This window comes from Anser cygnoides, chromosome 3, assembly GCF_040182565.1.
Source record: "Anser cygnoides isolate HZ-2024a breed goose chromosome 3, Taihu_goose_T2T_genome, whole genome shotgun sequence".
Lineage (NCBI taxonomy): Eukaryota > Metazoa > Chordata > Aves > Anseriformes > Anatidae > Anser > Anser cygnoides.
The window spans coordinates 23,252,226-23,272,794 of record NC_089875.1 but is presented as its reverse complement, the minus strand read 5'-3'; the positions used below and the strand labels follow the sequence as shown (position 1 = coordinate 23,272,794).

Genomic DNA, 20,569 nt, shown 5'->3' with positions numbered 1-20,569 from the left:
GCACGCATCTGTACGTGCAAGTGCAATCGGCGGCTTTCTCGCCCAGGCACAACTTTGCGTAGTCAAATCCTGTTCTCGCCTCCGTTCGCAAAAGAAGGGGAAAAAAATAAAAATAAAAAAAAAAAAAAGGCGAAGGCTGCACCGGGAGTCCCTCCCGGCGAGGAGCAGACAGTGGCTGCCTTTGAGCGAGGCGTAGGAAGCTGGGTCAGCTTCACCAGCCCTCTCCCCTGGTCAACAGACTGACGTGGTTACAAACCATAGCAAACATTTTATTTACAGGAGATATATATATATATATTTATATATTTTGTCAGTGCAGTATTTCTTGGCCGGATTATTCGAAGCAACACGTCGCAACCCACGAGGATGCTGGCAAAATACTTCACATTGTAAATTGGTCGGGGGGAGAGGGAGGAGGGAGTTCAGAGCCACGTTCTCGGAGTCCCTCGCTCGGACCTTCCTGGAGAGGGCGAGGGGCGGGAGACGGAGAATAAAATTAAAAAAATAATAAAAATTAAAAAAAAAAAAAAGATGAGTCCCGCTCTCCTGCGAGCAGCAGCGCCGCAGCTCGCCTCTCGCCCGTCGTCCCGGGGCCGGAGCTCCCGCTCCGCAGCCGCTCCGCAGCCGCTCCGGGTGCGGGTGCGGGGCCCGCCGGGCCCCCGTGCAGCGCTGCGGGGCCGCGGCCGGGCGGCGGAGAGGAGGAGGAGGAGGAGGACATAAATTAGCGCGGGGGGCCGGCGGCGGGGCCGGGCCGCCCCGTCTATAGCGCGCCCCGCGGCTCGGGGCTGGCGGCGGGCGGCGGGGACGGGAGGCCGGGGCTGCCGGGGGGCTTGGCGGCCCCGGCGGGGGGCAGGCTCTGCTCGGCGCCCTCAGTCCTTTCCGTGTCGCTGGGGGCCATGTCGAGGGAGTCGGCGTCGCTGCTGTCGCTGTCGCCGTCGGAGCGGCTGGGGCTGCGCTCGGGCTCCCCCGCGGCGGCGGGCGGCGGGGCGGAGCGCGGGGCCGCCGGCTCCGGCTCCGGCGGCGGCTCCTTGTCCTTCTGGGCCTGCGCCTCCTTGGAGTGCCGCCACTTCATCCGGCGGTTCTGGAACCACACCTTCACCTGCGGCCAGGCCGCCCTCAGACGGGCAGCACGGGACGCGCCCCGCACCGCCCCGCACCGTCCCGCACCGCCCCGCACCGTCCCGCACCGTCCCGCACCGCCCCGCACCGCCCGGCCCTCTCGTCCTCCCCGCAGGCCGGCCCGGGACAGGAAAAGAAAAGAAAAAGATCCACCCGGCCATCCTCGTCCTCCTCTGCCCCCGCACTTAGGCGGCTGAGGTGGCCTTTTCCTTCTTATTTGCGTGTTTCAATAAAAAAGCGCCCCCCATTTTTGCTTTTTTTTTTTTTTTTCTCTCTCTCTCTCTCCCCTTCTACTTCTTCTTCCAGGAAACCAAATCTTGCTCAAGAAACCACAGCGTTATACAACTCCTTGCGCTGCCGGCCCTCAATAGTGGAATCATCGCAGAGTGGCGTTTAATGATTCCGTTTGAAGAAGAGTTTTCACTTCCCCTGAACTGAGGATTTCACAACGCGGGGAGAGATTTAGAGAGAAAAAAAAAAAAAAAAAAAAAAAGAGCGAGAGGCATTAAAAATAGTGTGTTCCCCTCTACTTCCTTTGACCCAAGCTGCCTCCTGCCGCGAGTTTCACTGCACCAAAGCGCATCCTGATGCTCGGCCCCGGGCCCTGCCCCTGAGCGGGCCCGCAAAAGAGCAAGGAAAGCAAAAAGCTTTTCTGCCTCCCTCCCCCCCCCCCCCCTCCCGCAGTGTTCCCCTGAACAAAACTGGAAGTTAGGAACCCGGGCGCGCACGTAACGCAAGCGAAGCCGCCCTTACTTGAGCATCCGTCAGCCCCAGCATCGCCGCCAGTTGCTTTCTGTCGGGTTTGGTGACGTACTTCTGGATTTCGAAGCGCTTTTCTAAACCTTTCCTCTGCAGGTTGGAAAAAACGGCCCTGGACCAGGAGCGCTTCCTCTTGTAGGTCTGAGGCAGCGTGTCCTTGGTTAGCACCGCGTACGGACCTGCGGGGGCAAGGAGACACGGACCGGGGGGCGGCCCCGTTAGCACCGACGCCGGGACGAGGGGCTCGAAGGAGGCAGGGGCGGGGAAGGCCCGAGCCTACGAATCCTACACACGGGCCTGTGGTCCCTCCGACACGGACAGCACGGTGTTTAGCCCGTGTTTCCCTCTCCCCCCCCCGCCCCAACCCCAGCCCCTTCTCTCCAGGCCCAGGTATTATTTCTGACTGGCCGGGGGGAACCTCTGCGTCAGGCCCTAGCCGCTCTGCCTCCCCCCACGAGATGCCCCAAGCCTGAGCCTCGCTGGAAAAAATAAAATCGCGGCAAAAATAATAAAAAAAAAAAAAAAAAAAAAAAGAAAAAAAAAAAGTCCTGGCGTTTCCCAGCGCCCGGCGAGTCCCTTCGGGCCCGGGGGCCGCTCCGGGACGGACGGGGGAGGGACGGGATGTACCTGGAAAAGTGTCTTGAAACTGGTGCTGAACTGAGCTCCTTGGGGTTGTGTTTAAGGGACCCAGAAGAGCAGAGGCCTCGTTAATGGGGTCTAGAGACGCGAAGAACTGGCTGGCGGAAGGCTGCAAGCTGGGGAGGTGAACCCCGCTTTGGCGGCTGGCAGTTAATAAGGAGGTGAGATCTGCGAGCACAGAACAAGCACAGCTCCGTTACACCGCGGTCGAGCCCCCCAGCCCGGCACGCTGCGGGACCCCGGCGGGGCTCGCCCTGCCTCGGCTCGGGGGGCGCGGCGGGGCCCCGGCGCTCGGGCATCCTCCCCTCCGGTGGCTGCTCTGTCAGGATGTTTACGCGCTGCGAGGGGAGATTGATGGCAGCGAGAGCCTTTAAAACCGGCCCTGCCGGCCCACGAAAAGCCCTGGCCGGGCCGGGGAGGCCGGCACCGGGCGGTTCAGCTATTTTTACGCTATCGCTATTTTGCGGAGCGGCGCAGCGCGGGGCCGGGGGCTATTTCGGGGTGTGTGTGTTGGGGGGGGGGGGCATTAAAAACTCGTCCTCACACCGCTGACGCTTCTCTCGGCCGGTTCGCAAAGGGGGGCGAGCCGCGGGGCCCCGCGGCCGCTTAAAGCCCCCCCAGACCCGCGCCGAGCCGATTTCTCTACCTCTCAGCGTGTTGCCTTCCTTCACTTTGGGGTCGAACTCCGCCGACAAGATGCGGTCGATGCCGAATTTCAGGTCCTTGCTGGCGGGCGCCGGCGCCGAGCCGTGCGTGTGGCCGCCCGGCACCCGGCCGGGGGCCGGGGCCCCGCCGCCCCCCGCCGCCGCCGCCGCCGCCGGGGAGCGGTGCTGCGGGGGCCGGTGGTGGTGGTGCGGGGGGTGGAAGGCGGCCGAGAGCGGCGAGAGGCGCTGCGGGAAGGCGGCGGCGGACGGGGCGTCGGGGACCACGACGGGCGTGGGCCGCAGCGGCGAGGCGGCGGCGTGGAAAGGGCCGCCGTGGTGGACGGCGCCCAGCGCCGCCGGCAGCCCGGCCCCGGGGCCGCCGGGCAGGCTCTCGGCAGGGCCGCCCGCCGCCTCGCCGCCGGCGTGGAGGATGTCGGCGATGCAGAAGGACGGCTTCTTGGCCGCGGCGGCGTCCAGGGGGAAGCAGCCGCCGGCGCCGGGCCCCGACGCCGAGCAGTACGCCGCTGACCAGAGGCTGAAGTTGGAGGCGTAGAAGGGGGCCAGGCCGGCCGTGTACATCCTGGCGGCCGCCGAGCACGGGCTCTTCTCCCCGCCGGGGGACGCGCGGCCCCGCCGCTCAGCTGCCGGGAGCGCGGCGCGGAGCTGCCCGCCGCCCCGGGAGCATGGGGAGGGATGGCGGGGCGGGAGGCGGTGGCGGCTGCCGGAGCACTTGCCGGAGGGGCAGGGGAAAAAAAAAAAAATCGAAAAAAAAAAAAGTCAAAAAAAGCGGAAAAAAAAAAAAAAGAAGTCCCCGAAACCCACGGCGAGAGGGAGAGCGAGCGGGCGAGCGCGGGAGAGGAGCGGCGCAAACAAAACAAAACAAACCCCCTTCCTCGCACTGGGGAAAAAATCCACCCCTCCCCAAACTTTCTCTGGCAGCCGCTCCCGGCCGCGCCGCAGCCCTCGCTCCCGCCGCCCCCCGGCACAACGCGCCCAATCCGCGCTCCGCGGGGCCGGGACGCGCCGCCCGCTGACACGCCCCGGGCCGGCCCGGGCCGTGCCGAGCCGTGCTGGGCCGTGCCGAGCCGGGCCGACTCCCGCAAGTGCCGCGCTCCCTGTGCCCCCGGCCCGGCCCGGCCCGGCCCGGCCCGCGAGGCGTGCGCCCGTCGGGGAGCGCCCCGAGGGGGAGCCCCCCCCCCCCGCTGCTCCGCGCACCGCCTGCCCCCCGCGCCGCGGTTCCCAGCGCGGAGAAACGGAGCCGCAGCCGGAGCCTGGAAACGCTTCCCGGTGCAACACGTTTCCTCCCGGCATAAATGAGCCTCGGCCGGGCGGTCGCGAAATGGGTGTGCAGTAATCGTGCTCGCAACGGACGGATTTAGGGAGCTCCGGGCTGCTCGGGGCCCAGGGCGCGCTGGGTCCTGCGCTAGCAGTGGCTAACTAATTGTGCCGTGTCGGCAACCACGTTTTATTGATTTTTTTACTATGCTCTCCACCCGATCTGTTCGCACACCCCTTCCACCGTAAAGACCAGTTGGTAATTTTGTGCAACTTTGACAACCGAATTACCCCCATTTTTAAAAAATTTTATTTTTCAGAATACAGTCATAAACTACATTCGCTGGAATGTTTTAGAGACAAACATATCGACGCTTTTTGTGCTTTTTCTTCCCTCCAACATCCATATCTGTCCCTACCTGACTCCGGGAAAAAAAAAAAAAAAAAGCAAAAAAAAAAGCACAACAACAGCATTTTTTTAAGTTGTAGTTTCCCCAGCCAGGGCCGCGTAAGCCCGTTGCTGCCGTTGTAAGCAAGCTCCGGGTCAGACGATTGCAGGTTTGCTTTGGTTTTGTTTCAAAAAATACTTTTTTTTTTTTTTTTTTTTTTACATAGCTTCCAAAATTCAGAGCCTTTTCCAGGGAACCGCCAGAAAGCCAAACTATTTTCCTTTCGCCAGGTATGAAGATGTAGATTTTGGGGGGATATTGAAACCACCTGTAATCGAGCGTGAGCACATTTCTAAGGCAAATGCCAGCGTGTCCGTGGGCACGTGTAAAGGCGAAGCCCGTCCCTCAGGAAAGCCCAGGCACGGCTTTGGTTTGGTTTGGTTTTTGTTAGCGATATTAAACCGAAAAATAACGAGGCGACGGCTTGCCAAGACGTGTCCGAAAACAAGGTGAAAGAAAGGGTAGGTTAGCTTTGAACTTTTCCTGCCTCGACAGGGGAAGCCACTTTTCCTTGCGTCTCCCCCTCCCCGGCCCTCCTTACTCCCCTTGTGCAGATGACCCCAGAGCGGCTCTGCTGGTTTCAAACCGGATCAAACGACTCCGCTTTCACTTGCGTTTCCACGGCGAGGCGAAGCCGTGCCACCGGCCCGCTGCACGGAAGGGCAACGAACTGCGCCGTTTCCACCGCGTCCCAGCTGCGCCTCGCCAAATTCCCACTCCCGGTGCCACCGCTGCTGCTGTCGCTGTCACACCACCCCGGGGATGCTCGCCGGGGCGGGAAGAAAAGGTGTTCGGGTGGTATTTTTATAATTTTTTTCCCCCCCTTTTTTTTCCAAGAGTTTATTTCAGGGCCCCCCACGGGGCAGGTGCGCGCCCCCCCGGGACCCGCGCATCTTCCGCGGCCCCGCCTTGCTCCCCCCGCGGCCTCCCCGGGCAGGGCCGAGCCTTCTCCCCGGAGGCCCCGCGGGCCTCCCCGCTCCCTTCCCCGGGCCCGGGGCTCGGAGGGCTCCGCGGCGATGACAACGGCGGCGCCTCCTCCCCGAGCAAGGAGCGAGAAGGCTGCAGGAAACCCGGGGCTCGCTGCAGCCCAGGTCATCTCCTGTTTTTTTTGAGAGGTTCCAACCCGGACTAAATGAGCGGATGTGCCTGCGAGATTTGTCCTAAAATAGAAGCGGCTTCAGTATTTTAGGATACAGCAGAAATCCTTATTTCTTCCGGAGAAAAACTTCATAATGAGCGCGAGCACTTCCCTTTTCAATATTTGTGCAACTTTATCTCGACCAGCAAGTTGCTTTGGTGACGCAAATCCGCCCTTGTGTATTGCAACTACAAAAATAAATGCAAGGAAATCAATTCCCTTCTAGCAATGAAAACATAAATATACAGCTGCGACTTTCCCCTTTAATCTTGCTTTCCGAGGGACTCGAGAAGGAGGCGAATGAACTGTGCAGGCTGGAGAGATGCTTTTTTTTTTTTTTTTTGGAATAGAGTCTCGAAGGATTTTTTTTTTTTTTTTTTTTTTTTTTTCCCTACGAGGCCGACAAAGGAGATGTGGAAAAGAGTTATTCGAGTTTCTTGCGGAGATAGACGGGCTAACCCCGAGGCGCTGCTGCAGCCCGCCGGCCCCGGGCCGGGAGCATCCCGGAGAGGGGGGCGGCTGCGGGGGGGCCGGGCAGGGCTGCCCACGGGCTGCTCCTGCCCCTCGGAGCTCTCCGGCCCATCCTGGCTCTCCCTGGCTCTCCCCATATGGCTTTTAGGTTCACACAGGTCGTTCTGTTTCTACCTCTCCCTATGCATTTTATATCAAAATATATTTATGCGCACCTCTAATATGTAAAACGCCACTCTCCCTGTATGTAGGAGCTTTTTTTAATCGCCTCCATCTCGTTGCAGCGCTGCTCCCGGCGCGGCCGCCCCGAAGCTCCGGGGACCCCGCGCTGTGCAGCGCCGAGCACCCGCGGGCCCCGGGCCCCAAAGGCCGGGCTCTGTCGCCACCTGCCGAGGCGGACAGCACTTCGGGGACAGCCGGGAGGCTCGCACCGGCGGCCGGGTTTGGTCCGGAGGGCCACGGGGCGGGGGGGAATCAGCTGGGCCTGAGCGCTTGCAGCACCGGGGAGAGGTCTCGGGGCGCACCGGCAGGGATCCTTGGTGGAAATTCAAGCCATAGGGCATGACAGAGGTACTCTGAAGCAAAATCGCATTCGCCCAAAACGCTGTGTAGTCCCTCAGGTCCCTTCGGACGGAGGGAGCAGTCGCAAACCCTCCCTCATTCCCCTCTGCCCCCATCTGCCTAGCTCAAAGTTCCGGCATGTAAGAGGGCACTGCATCTTTCCACAACCATGTTTACAGGGAAAGGAATGACCTTTCCTTCCTTTTTTTTTTTTTTTTTTTTTTTTTTTCTTCTTTTTTTTTCATGGAAAGCTGCAGATACGTAAATCTTTGGGAAAAAAAAAAAGTCAGGGTAATAAATAGCAGCTGGAAAGCAGAGTCACTCTGCAGCCGCAGGAAAGGAGGCTGCGTTCTGAGGAGCAGCAGGGCCAGGACAGTCCCTTCCTTGGGGTTTCCTTGGGGTTAGATCAGGCAGATCCTGCTCTGTCTGCTGGATTTTGGGAAGCCCATTTTAGGCATCCGATGCTGGGCAGGCAGCTGGGCACTGTGAGCGTGCAGTGCAATAATGGTTTAAGCTGCTTGAGGTTGAAGTGCCAATCACCTGCACTTGCTTTATCCCTGCCTGCCTGCTCCCATCCCTGGGGGTGTCAACCTGCAGAAGATTAACTCTACCTGGAAGAAAAGGCTTTCTGTTGTCACATTTCCCAAATTCTCTTCTTTGGCATCACAGATACCACAAGTTCCTCCGCCTTTACACTGCAGCCAGACCATAAACTGCCTGAAGATTTTCGCAGTGATTTTCCAGGCCACACAAGCCTAGAGGTCTGCAGAGAGCCCTTCTGCAATTAACCTCCGGTAGCTGATTAAAGGTGACACAACTCGCAGCAGTGCTGACTTACTGTGCTCCTGTGCAACTGCTGGGGAGAGAAGCGTTTGCATACACACACACACACACACACACACACACACAGAGCTAGGTTTAACACACACACAGACACACACAGACACACACAGCTAGGTTTAACAGGAGAATTTCCATTCCCATAGCGGGTCATCCCCTGATGGTTTTGTCAGAGGAACCCCATCTATTTTTCCCCAGACCCAAGCTGGGTTGTGCAGTAATGCATCAGGCCCCTGGCCCCTGCAGCAACAGTACCTTAAAGTTGCTGTGCAGAAAAGCCAGTCAGTGTCTAAGAAGGAAACACTAATAACTGCATAGAAATACTTTAAATAAGAAAGAGTTTCCACCTTCCTGTCAACAGCAGTCAAAAATGTGGGGAAACTGGAAATAAAACTATCAGAATGCAGGCATATAAAAAGCAAAGTCAGCTCATGAAGGAACAAAATTTTCTAGAAGAAAACTGCTCTGTAAAATTCACCTGGATCTGAGAATAGTTACTGTGCTTCCTCCAGCCCTCCTTTCATGTTCTGAGTGGGCTTGAATACAGTGGATACCAGCCTGGTGAGCTTAAAACCAGTTCATTCTTTATTAGGAGCATATATAAAATCCCAGCAGAACAGAGCCATCACAACCCTTAAAAAATAATTAAAAAATCCCAGTTTAATTCCTTTGGCCCAAGGGAGAGGCTTTCTTTCCCATGGTAAGCGCTGCCATAGCCCTGGGATGCTGCCTGCAGAAAGAGCCCTTGCTCTGCATATTCGGCAAATGGAAACAAAACCAGAGCAGGCACGGTCGATGGAGCATGGCAGCACACGAGGGAAGTCATTTCCTACTGATACCTCTAACACATCATTTTATAACTCGATGCCTGTGGTCTGGTTAGCCTTATCTTAGCCAAAACACTAGCAGTCATAAAGGGTACTTTGCTTTTCTTCCTGCACGAAAACGTTACCACGGGGTTTTGGCTAGCTGTCCTGCAGCAGTGAATTCCAAAGGTTCGTTATCTTCGGTGTCTGTGGTCACTGTCCTTTTCTTGTTTTGCTGTCTCATGTCTCAGCTGGCTTCTCGAGGCACCCGCTCATCCTGCAACTGTGAAACAGAGAGCGAAGAAAAAAAAGAAAAAAAAAAAAAAAAAAGGAAAGTCTGGCCGGTTTTTCCTTTCATTTGTCACCGTGACTAACCCAAATGTTTACCCTTGACCCCAGACGTATAGAAGCTTTTCCAGGCCAAGAAATTCTCCTTTTCCCAGCGAAGCCATCCGTTTCACTGAGGCCAGGCTGGGTGCTAATGCGAGCACCGCCAGGCGCAGCCCAGCCGAGCAGCACCGGCACGGGCGGTGCGCCTCGCCCATCGCTGACGGAGCAGCACCCTCTAGTGCACGCCGACAACGAGGCCTGCAACACCAGCAGACCCTGGGGCTACCATCAGCCTCCGTGTGTGGCTGCTGGGGGGGGGGAGATCAGCTGCAGGGGTTTTCTCTTCCCAGCTTTCCCAGGTTTCCTTCTCTAGGATCACCTCTATGCGCCCGTGAGATGCTGGATGTTACCCGGGTCCCCAGCAGACCCAGGCGGCTTTTCTTTCACTATTAGTCGTTTCCATGGTTCGCATCATTTTTCTGGGTGTTAGAAGGAGGGAGAACACGAAGGACACGCTTGTGGCAGACCCCCAGCAGGACAGGACTGGAGGGGGTGCGGGAGGGGAGCAGGACCGTTCCTGGATTCGGAGGCAAGGTAGCAGTGCTGTGTCATGCCCCAAATCCCAGTGGCCAAATGCACATCGAGGGATTTTATGAAAACACAGAGCTCCCCTCTCACGCTAAAAATAACCGTGAGTAAGCAGCTGCTTGAGATTTTGGAAAAATTAAAAATAAACATACCTGCTTAACCAGAGGTGGAAATTTTGTCTAGTGTTTCAAGGCTAGCGCTTCCTTTCGTTGAGACCTAGGACTGAGCTGTGGCGCTTAGCCGAGGAAAGGGAATTAATCCCTCCAAGGTGACGCTGGGGCTGAGGAGCCAGTGTGCGCCCACGCAAACCCTGGGGTGAGAGAGCTGGCCCCACGCGCTGCGACAGCCAAGAGCCACAGCCCTGGGAAAAGCCGGCGAGGCACCAGGGCTAATGAGCTATGCAGCGGTTTCACCTACCCCTAACGCTTCTGTGCTTTAATGTACCAGGCACCATCCCTCGCACACCCGTGGCAGCACGGGAATAAGGCAGCAAGGCTGTGCCCAGGGCTGTAGCACTGCCTCAATGCAGCAGAGCAGCCCAGCCCCGCTCCCTGCCACCTCCGTGGGCTGGGCGGCCCCTTCTCCGCACCACATCTGGATACGGCCCTGCTGCTGTGGGAAGGGGAGGGCTTACGATGGCTGTAAAAAAACCCCAAACTCATAGTGTTGGAGAGAAGAAACAGCTCTCCACCTTCTCGGTCTCTACACTGTATTTTACTATTCTCTTCAAATGAAGCAAACACCATTATTTCCCGTTAGGTGTTCCTGGTGCAGGAGTATTTCATTGAAAAATGGTTCTTTAATGCTAATGGGAATTATGCTCCTAGCATGATTTATATTAATAAGGCATGTGCAGTTCCTTAGTACATTCAGACCCAGATGGGAAATAGGATTCTTTTTTTTTTTTTTTTTTTTTTTTTTTTGTCCTTCCCTACACATCTGATGAAGTGCTCTGAGCATACAATTTAACAAACTATTCTCCTCTGGCCTTACAGATGAAAAATAGTCCGTTGTGTCGACTCCTCAGATGCCTATTTTTACACCTTCTGTTTGTTCTTAGTTTGACGTTGTTAATCACAGTCCCACCAAAGCCCTATTGTTCAGCTCTTCAAGAAGAATGTTGTTATATTGACTGTTTGTGCGTCAGCCCAGCTCTCTCTGGAGCTGCACTTGGATGAAATTAGATAATTTCCATTAGTAGAACATGCATTATTAGTCCCCAATGCCAAATTGAAAAGAGAGCCAAGATTACTATTTCTGGCCGTGTTCACCTCAGGAAGGAACCTTCTCAGCTTTAATGGGATTTTGCTATTGTTGGTTGCCTTCTGTTTGACACCATGCCAGTGGGGTTGAAAATTGTTTAGAAAGCTGCATGAAATATAATAGAGCCCAAGCCATTTGCTGCAGCACATTCCAGCGTGATGTTTATTTTGAAAAAAAAAAAAAAAGGAAAAAAATTATTGTCCTTGGCAGAAAAAAAAATCCCACTAACTTGACTCTCAGAACATATGCTTCTTTTTGCTCTTGTGTTTTCAAAAATTGCTGCCAGTATTGGTATATTAGGCACAGAGGTGATAAATCTAATAATATTTATAATGATCTACATGACTTGTAGAAGTGGTTTACAGGCGCAGGCTGCATCATTATGACAGGAAAATAAGCCGAGGGGTGCCAGGTCAGATCCCAAAGAAAAAGGTTGAGACCGCATTTGTCAATAAAATACGCATCTTCGTCTCCTGCAGCTCAGTTTTCTCATCTGTAAAATGGGGTCAAAAGCACATCTCAGCCACCCAAAGGATTTTGGAGGGCACGCTCTCTGTACCCTGTCATGGTGGGTGCTGGGATCTTCACCCCACCAATGCAGCTTTCATCCCCTTCACTCCTTCCCTTCCTCTTTTGGGTTCCCCGCCGTGACCTCCCCTGCATCTCGGGCCACCGCTCCTTGAACAGCGGTGTGGGAGTGGAGATGGCGGAGTGAACTCTTGCTCAGCCCTGAACTCCCCCCAGGTCTATTTTTCCTCCGTATAGTACTGTTTTGTTCTATGAACGCAGTCTTAAAATAATTATTAATGAAAGCAGAGTTGACTTTGGAGCAAAAGTTTCCGGTTACTTGGCATTTCCAACGTGTAAGCTATCTAAGGGTAGTGAAATGCGGTACATTTTTTGGATGAGATCAGGACCCAAAAACACATTTTCCCTCCAGGCTCCTTCAGAGCTCAGAGCCAGACCCACCTTTACTGGACCCTTGTCTATTCAAACCCGTAAGAAGCTGAGCAAATAGACCAAAGTTACCCATCTTTAGGAAAATAAATACAGCGAGCAATCTTCAAAGCCTTCGGAGAAGGATCCACTCCACAATGCAGGCATTATCATCGGGCTCTAAACCAGAGCGCTCTTTGGTTTACATTAACCTATTGTTTGTTTCTATTTTAACCCACAAACACTGACTGATTGAGGAGCCTTGGCTTCGAACCATCTGCCAAATGATTAAAAATACAGCAGAAGCCAGCCAACACGCTTCCTCCGCACGAAGCTGCTCCCCTACCTGCCTGCCTGGAGCTGCTCCATCAGGAAAACCACCCCAGCACCCTGCAGAAACGCGTGCACCTCCCCAAACCCTGTGGTTTTGCCAGCCCCAGCAGCCAGCCTCCCTGCATACGTCAAGGTGAGGCCTGTGGGTGCCGCAGGGAGGTGTCCAGATGGTGCTCAGGTCTCTGTTTTTGTAGCTGCTCCGGCAACATCCACCCCGCAACAAGCTCCGGAGCTGACTCAACAAGCGAAACATTCACAAACCGGAGGTCAGGCAGAAAATAATCTGTGTTTACAAGGCTGGGGGAGCTCATCTGCACCCTGGCTATCTCCTCACATAGAGCATTTGCCTTCTCACCGACCTCTTTATTTTTTTCCTCTTCATGCTGTGAAATGTTCATTGTCTCCCGCTAAGGCGAGTTTGATAAGGATCTTGCTGAGAGCGGCTTTTAGGAAAACCCATTGCTCCGAAAAGGAACCAACCATTGTAGAGACAGCACTTCAAAGTTATAGCAGTATCTTGTTTTTCTGTACCAAATAAATAAATAAAGTGAAGATGAACAATGTGTTTCCATTTACGGGGGAGTGTGGGAAAATCCAGGTCTCATCAGACTGGGAAGCAGAGCAGCGTATGCTGACTAAGAGACTGGAAATAGCGCGGTTGTCAATTGAAGGAATTCGGGGTTGAATAATATCACGGAGCAGGGCGGTGCCATCGGGGGCAGGCAGGAACCCTGGCCCCAAACCTGCTCCTTTGAACTCTGGAGGATTCACACGAGAAAACACATGGCCTCGACTGGACACCTCTGGTTGAAGGGGAGTGCAGGTTGCGTCCAGCACAGCCCACTGTCAGGATGGTGGTGGTGGTGGGACACCAATGCTGTGGCCCCATCCTGCGCCCCAAATTCATCATCACCATCAGCTTCTCAGCCAGCGAGAAACCAGGGATGCTTGAAGTGTCCTTTAATATTTTATCCTATGGATAATTGCCCTATTTTTTTCTTAGCTGGCGATGAAGGGAGAAAATGCAGGAGAGATCCCATCCTTTGGTGCTTTGGGACTTGGTGCTGTTTTAATAATAATAAAAACAAAATATTGAGGGAAAAAAAACTGCAGTATATCAGCATGTTTTTAAGGTTGGTGGGAAAAAAAAGACCTTCTGGTCCCAGTGGTATCAGCAAGGACAACGTCTATTGGGCTTCAGTTCTTAAAAAAAATCTGAGTCATGCAGAGAGCGCTCAGCTCAGGCAACTCATGGCTGGGGAGGGGAAACAAGCTCCTTGTCTAGTGTCTCATCAGAGCCTCATCAAAATTAGCATGTCTTTGGAAATGTGTTCTCTAATGAGATGTGTGCTGCTTCCCCAGGAGGAGAAGGAAGATAAGGGGAGGAGAGGAAGGGACGTTTCACCTCCGACTCACTCCAAACTTGCTAAATTCACCCCTGCATTTACTGAAGGGAAGAACTAGACATCACACTCCACCTGGCAAGATAATTTTTTCCCCTAGCCTTCAAAGGCTGGAAAATGGGTGTCTGCACTGCAGGAATTTTTCTGAATAGGTGATGACAGTTACAACTTTATTCCTTTTTCCACAATTTTAAGGAGATTTAAGTGAGTGTCCCAATCTGGACTGCCCACAGAAAAGTTGCTTTGCAAAGATGGGTGCAGGCAGAGACCTCCCCCACCTGTGGGGAGGGAGGGCTAGGTGCACATGCATGTACATGCGCATACATACATACCTAAGTGCATGTGTGGGCACAAAGCAGCACCACACAGGCATGAACACGCTGCCTGGAAAATGAATAGGGAGGAATGGATTCAGCTATTTTGCTCTTTTCCAGAAATGAGCTTCTTTGAAGGTTGGGAACAACACAGAGCGATGCCATAGGGAAGAAGGAATCTGCCTGCATTACCAGTTTGAGTGGATTACTGTAAATCCCGCTGTGGTCTCTCCCATCTCTGGCCGAAGCAACAGTCATGGCAGGAGCTCGCCCTCTAGGAGATGCTCCAGAGAAGCCACCTGTATCTTGCTCCAGGATACCTGAGAAGGGAGAAGAGCAGATAGCATCCGCTTCTCAGGGCAGTCATATGATGTAGGATCAACCGTAATTTTGCTTTTGGTTAGATGGCTAAATGAGAGGTCAGATTCTCCTGACATTGTACAATTTAGGAGCTCATTCCTCAGGTTCAGGCTCAATGCTGGTGTCTTGATCCACCCAACTACGAGCAAGCAAGGATTTCTTTTGCTTCTTCACCACAAATATTTTCCCTGAGAACATCCCATTTGTTGGGTTTTCAGCAAAACCGGGAGGTGTCCAGTTTTTTATTTTTTATTTTTGCTTGCATGTCACCCACATGCAGGCATATGATGGAGTCCCCCAAGGTCGAGATCCAGATTTACAGCCCCAGAAATGAGCCTGACTAGAATTTCACTTTGGACCTATCTATCCAAACACGCTGCAAATCTCTCCGTAACAAGAAAATGAGAAACACTTTATAACCCTTCTATTCATGACTGCTCCTCCAAATTTAAACACACATTTAAAAAATAAATAGGGCATGGGTGATGTGCAGGAATAGCTTGCTGCTTCTCTTTTTCTTTTTTTTCTTTCTTTTTTTTTTTTTTCCAAGTCAGTGAAACAGCCTTAAAGAGGCCCCCTTGAACAAGCACTGTTCATTTATTTTTCTTGGAAGCTTCCAGTGTCCTTAACTCCTTTTAGACACATGAGAGGTGAATGATTAAGTCGAAGCCATTATCTTTGCATAGAACATCTCTGCTGGCAGCTGGCCAAGCAGAGAGGAAAAGTGAAATGCAATAAAACCCGCCGGAGCTATTGTGTCTGAGCAGATCCTGCGGCGAGCTGCTGGGAAGCCTGGCCGAGTTGAAAAGAGGTCTCTGGGTGGGGATCGGTAATGAGGCAGGGCACCGTTTGGAGGAGTGCTTTTCTCGCCAGAAATAAGAGCATATAAATAACTTCTGCGAGACAAATCCAGCCCTCATTTAAACAGGTGCCACTTGGCCAGCTTTGCCACTCGCCCGCGGGTCCAACAGCCTTGTGCCCCAGGCCAGCTAGCCGCCTCCTGCTTTCTGCCACCCCTCAAAGAACATGAAATAATTTCAGCTTAACAGTGACCCACTTCAGGAGAAGGCATAACGTTTGCTATTCCTGATGTCTGGGTGCCCTGTCACCAAAGTTGTGTCTGTTTGGATGAAAACTAGACCCTGTCACTGCAGGTACCAGATCCTCATCATCCAAAGAACAGCAAAAATCACATTTTGCCTTAGATCTTAGTCTTGACTAGGCTTTGGTTGCAGAGCTGTGCAAAGCTCTGTCCCTGAGACCTTTGCTTTGGTCAAATGTTGCCAGATGAGTTTTGGAGGAATGAGCCTTGTGTGCAGAGAGTTGAGCCTCCTCGGGGCTGCTGCTTGGGTACCAGCAGTGGTGGTGACCGATTCCTGGCACGCAGCTCGAGGCCAGCACCGAGAGGCTGCTACATTTACTCCGAGGAGGCTTGGAGGCACGGTCAGCTGTGGGTGTATGAACCTGCAAGCCCTGGGACTGTAGACTGCACCCAGGTACCATTCACAGCCCTGTGTTTTAGGACCAAACACATGGTAACTTGCTGGCCTCATCCTTACAAAACACCAGGCAAGCGAGCATCTAGAAAGGTTACAGCTACACGTTGTATGGCTGCATCTGATTCAGCAGAAATTACACGGCATCCTGAAAATGAAGTGATTTAAGGACCTAAATAATTTAATCCAACTGTGGAATTAACTTGTCTGCAAGAGAAATGTGAGATGCAAAATACTGACTGATTTATCACTGCAGAGGAATTACAGGCAGTGCTCCTACATCTTGCTCAGGACAGACACCAGTAAGTCAGCAAATGGAGCAGTGGGATTCACACAGGGTTATGCAGGATACATGTATTGAATCTGCTCTGAAAAATTGCCTTACTTGCTCATTTCCTTTTAAAAAGTGATTCGTACAGTATTGCAAATTGTCCCCAGACCTGATTCTGTCAAGGGAAAGCTTGAAATCACCACAATAGGCCCATACACCTCCTGTACCAGCTGACTGCTGCTTTGGAATCACCCTGTTGGACTTCCTCAAATTTAAAAAAAAAAAAAAAAAGAAAAAAAAGAAAAAGAAAAAGAAAAAAAAGCCAGAAGGAACATTTACGTCACAAATCACATCTGCTCCTGTAATTACTTTCCTGCTGGCTGTTTTCAACAGAGAAGGAAACCCGCCAGAGCTGGTATCCAACAATGGACTACAAGTCACCTCCTTGAAGCCTCTGAGTTTTCTGAAGGGGGAAAAACGTGGTGCACAGCTGATCCGCGGTGCGCTGCCACGAAGACAACAGAAAGCCGAGTGCTTGGCTTGGAGAACGTGTTCATGGATCACTCGCCAGGAAAGGAAAGCTCGGAAAACCTCTCCTGTGAACTTCCTCCGTGTGCAGGCAGCCACGCACTGCACAATGCCCAGGTCACCTGCCGCGCTGTGCTACTGCAGAAGGGGAAAACTCATGAGACCCTCTCAGTGCTGGCTCACTGAGCCCTAATATCAAAGCCCCTCATAATCACGAGGTGAACAGTTGGGCAGTGGTGCCACCAGCGTGCAGGACAACGGCGCAGCAGGTAAGAGGTGTTACAGTGCAGGTCACTTAGACAGGCAAAGGAAACCTGTCGGGAGACAGAAAAATAGAATCAAAATTTAGCATCACGCAAATAATTTCGAAAGAAAATACACAGCACTCAAAAATTGAGTGCTAGGCAAGAAAGGGCAGTGTTTCCTCTGTCTACAAGAGTGAAAATCTGGGATGACGCAAAGCTCCTTTATACTATACGCCTTAGCTCAGCTCACCTTATAGGTAACTTCCTTCACCTTCTCCAGCACAGAAGAAACATGAGCCTCAACAGAGCCAGGATTTTCTCTGTTTGGGTTTAAGGCTGCAACAGATAAACCCTGAAGCATTTCAGCACGAAGACAAAGCAAATCCTAATGCCTCTGGGCGGTGGCACCGTGTCCGAGCCCAGGTGCCTCCTGGTGCTGCAGCAGCACGTTCAGGCACCGGTTGCTCTGCAGAGACGTCCTGAGCAGGGCTGAGTTCACCCTGGGCTTGCTCAGCTGCCTTGCCTTGCTGTTGCCGCAGCAGTGATGTACCTCCAAGAGCAGTGAAAAAGTTTCTTTTCCTTCCCTGCACAGCGGGCACCACTCATCTTTCTTATTTTTAACTCTTTTGGACATCATTTTGTCCCAATGGTGGAGGGCTCCCATAACCCTTGCCAGCTTCCAGCAACCCAGCACCAGGCTGGATGCTCATCCCCAGGCCTTCCCCGGTGCCGGAGCAGCTGGCCGGGATGGGGTGGCTGCGATGGCCCCGTCGGGGAGTGCCTGGTTGTGGTCCCCCAGGAGGAGGCTTTGGCTGCGTCCCCACGTCAGCTGTTGGGAGAGGGCGGCGGTGACTTTCCCAAGCAGCTGGAAAAACAATCTGCCAGGAGCCCTGCATCCAGGCTGCTAGTATGGCTTTTAGCGCCAGGTCTTTGGGGACCGATTTCTGTCAAGCCCGGAGCACCAGACCCATTTCATTCATCTTCATTTTCTGCCTTTGCTTCAAGAAAATCTAAAAATTATTCCAAAACTATTGTTTTAACAGACATGCAATAAATCAGATATTGTAAGGGGAGCGCGCTGCCGCTCCCTGAGCCAAACACATTCCCATATTTCCTGGATGAGGATGGTGACCATCAGGACAAGCATTACGTTTCAGCTTTGCTCAGCCCGAAGTCAGTGGATGGCAAGAGGGTCTCCATCTGGAGTCATTTTATGGCGTTAGAGTGGTTCTCCTCCAGCGGCAGCCACCGCCTGCTAATATAAAAATACTTAGGAGCAAAAGCAATACATTTTATTAGGTTGGTAGGAGGAAAAAAGCCCTATTCAAGACTTCCATTAACTTTTATGAATATCTCCAAAGAGATTTATTTTTATAACAACATTGGAGCAAAGGAATAAAAGCCAATTTTCTTGACACTCAAAATTACAATTTCTCACCAGGGTCTGAAGCGAAGCCCTGCTCACCTTGCTCCCATGAACGACACCTTTGAAAGCCAGAACCCTGCTCCAGGAGGAAGGGAGTCCCCGGGGCTGACATGCAGGAGAGCTGGGCTCAAGTTTTGGCACTGCCAAAAGCACCCTGCAGAAGCTCTCTGCTGTTTCTCCATGCTGCTGGCCACCTCCCCATCACTGGCCTGTCTCTGGGTCTCCTCTGCCTAAGCACACATCATATAAAAATGTTTCCTCCAACCTGTTTCAGATTTGCCACCTTTTAATTCCTTTGAATGCCTCTTGTTCCATTCTTATATGACATGGTCCTGCCGATCTATTTTCTCTAGACTATTTACTATTTTCCTTCCCATCTTCCCAAATGATTATACTTCATGGTGTCGCCTTGTTGCTCTCTACAGCTGTTGAAGAAAACCCAGCAACCTGTGTCTTTGAGTTGTCAGGACTGGGTGTGAGGCAGGCAGAGCCCAATCCCATGGCCCCACATGGTCTAGGCATCCCAAAAGTGCTGGCATGGGGAGGCCAGGCACCAGCGAGCGGAAAGCTGAGGCCAGTGCAGGGGCACATTGGTAGGCAGGGTTGGCACCAGCAAGGCAATCTCTAGGGCTGCAGCCCCTGCTGGATTTTTAAATTAGAGGGGAAGGGTGACAGGTACCTGCTCAGCAGCACCCATCCCTGGCTGCTCAGCCCGTCGTCTGCCTCACAGCTCACAGCGTGGCCATGAAACAACAAAGCACTTGAAGCCTGATACCTTTCAGCTGTAAGCACACCCTTCCCTCCTTGGAACAAGAGGGTCCAGCCTTGGCCCCTCATCAAGGTTGACAACATTTACACTTTCCAAAGGTCCAAAGTTCATGTGCTTGTAAATGAGGAGAAAAACAACTCAACTGTATCAGGACATTGTCCCCTAGAGGAGGCAAAGCGGGAATGGTAGACACGCGTCCTCGCTGGGGGAAACGTGACCGAGCTGCTAGCTCTGCTTCCAGCAATCAAAGTCCCAAAGGGCACAATGTGCCACCCGTGTGAGTAGTGCAGGCTCTGCAGGGCAGTGTGCTGGGACTGTCCCCCAGCACAGCAGCAAAGCAACTTGGGCCAGCTCGATTTCAAACTCAGGAGGATTCAATATCTGAGGTTGGTTTTTCATCTGTTCCGTCTCTCTGCTTCCACCTCAAAAGGGAAGCTCTACATATGACCAGCAAAACCACATTCAGTCCTCCCAGCCCTAGGGGCAGAACATCTTGAGAGAGACGACGTGCATCCTCTGATCTGAGGCAGGCTTTGCAGATTCAGAAGGGCTGTGCGATACTGGCAAGATATCTAATCATCAGGGACTTGTGTTTTGCAGAAAGGATCCTTCAGTGGTTGCTTTGATCCTGCTAACCATGTGTCAGCTCACTGTCCATATAGGCACCACTTGCAGCATCAAATCTCTTCCAAACTGCACACGGGATGCCTCCAATTCCAGAGGAGGAAAAAGCCCAGGTACAACAAATCCATATCTCTTTCTCCCAGATGAAGTGAGCATTTCTTTGCAGGCAGGCCTGGGAAGCAGGAGTAGGCTCAGCCCGTCCCCTGTGTCCGACTGCCCTCTACCCGACAGAGCGGGATGCACAGCCGGCAGCTCACTGTAATGGGGCCCAATCCCTCCCCTCAGCAACCAATGCCTTCAATTATTAAAAAATAAATAAATAAAAAGAAAGAAAGAAAGAAAAGAAATGCATCCAGCCTTTAGGACATACCCTCTCTAGTTTCTCAAGACTCATGCCACAATGCCCTAAGTAAGGAAAATGTGCCACTGCGAATGTTTATAACATCTGATTTAATGTTATGCAGCTTCTCTCAGCCATAAACCAGAACAAATACTCCAAGATTTATTACATCCTTCCCTCCAGGGCCTTAAGCAATTGTACTTGATTAACTCTGCAGTTAAACAGCACCAAGCAGAAGCACGACAGTTTTGCATCCAGGATTCCTGAGAGGCGTACTGTTTTCCGTGAGGATTTAGGTCTAAAACCAGAAAGACGAGTCTCTAAATATGTGCTTATTCATTTGCCTGGGGTAACAACATGCACTGCACATTTTCTCCTTCAGGGAGATGAGCTGAGCAAAGTCTCACTTTGCTCTCTGACATTAAAAATTACTTAGCAGTTTTTGTACAGTAAATACCTGATCCTACTTGTCAGCTTACGTTCTGGACAGGACAAGAATTCTTAAATGTGCTTAATGCCCGGTCACTTTTAAGTGGTGGAAGGATTTCTTCAGTACCATTTTTAACTGAAGTGAGACCTTCTGGTGCATTTCTCCTGTAAGCATCTCCTTCATCAGTTCAGTATCTCCTGCAAACAAACTTT

At 52.7% G+C, this 20,569-nt stretch overlaps 1 protein-coding gene and 1 long non-coding RNA gene across 3 annotated transcripts; both read right to left on the bottom strand.

The window, feature by feature from the left end:
* Positions 1-248: 248 nt before the first annotated feature.
* On the bottom strand, positions 249-4,214 carry HLX (H2.0 like homeobox). 2 transcript variants are annotated; one of them, XM_066993669.1, is made up of 4 exons: positions 3,164-4,206; positions 2,506-2,685; positions 1,873-2,057; positions 249-1,099 (listed from the first exon to the last, which is right to left on the bottom strand). In XM_066993669.1, exons 1-4 carry the CDS (start codon positions 3,738-3,740, stop codon positions 761-763), a joined length of 1,281 nt encoding a protein of 426 aa, XP_066849770.1. In that variant the 5' UTR covers positions 3,741-4,206; the 3' UTR covers positions 249-760. The 2 variants fall into 2 exon arrangements, with proteins under 2 accessions (XP_066849770.1, XP_066849771.1); XM_066993670.1 differs by lacking the exon at positions 2,506-2,685 and having other exon boundaries at positions 3,164-4,214.
* Positions 4,215-8,457: 4,243 nt separating this feature from the next.
* On the bottom strand, positions 8,458-12,714 carry LOC125182009 (uncharacterized). The gene is made up of 2 exons (XR_007160852.2): positions 9,772-12,714; positions 8,458-8,984 (listed from the first exon to the last, which is right to left on the bottom strand). It is a non-coding gene; the product is annotated as an uncharacterized lncRNA (long non-coding RNA).
* Positions 12,715-20,569: the final 7,855 nt, after the last annotated feature.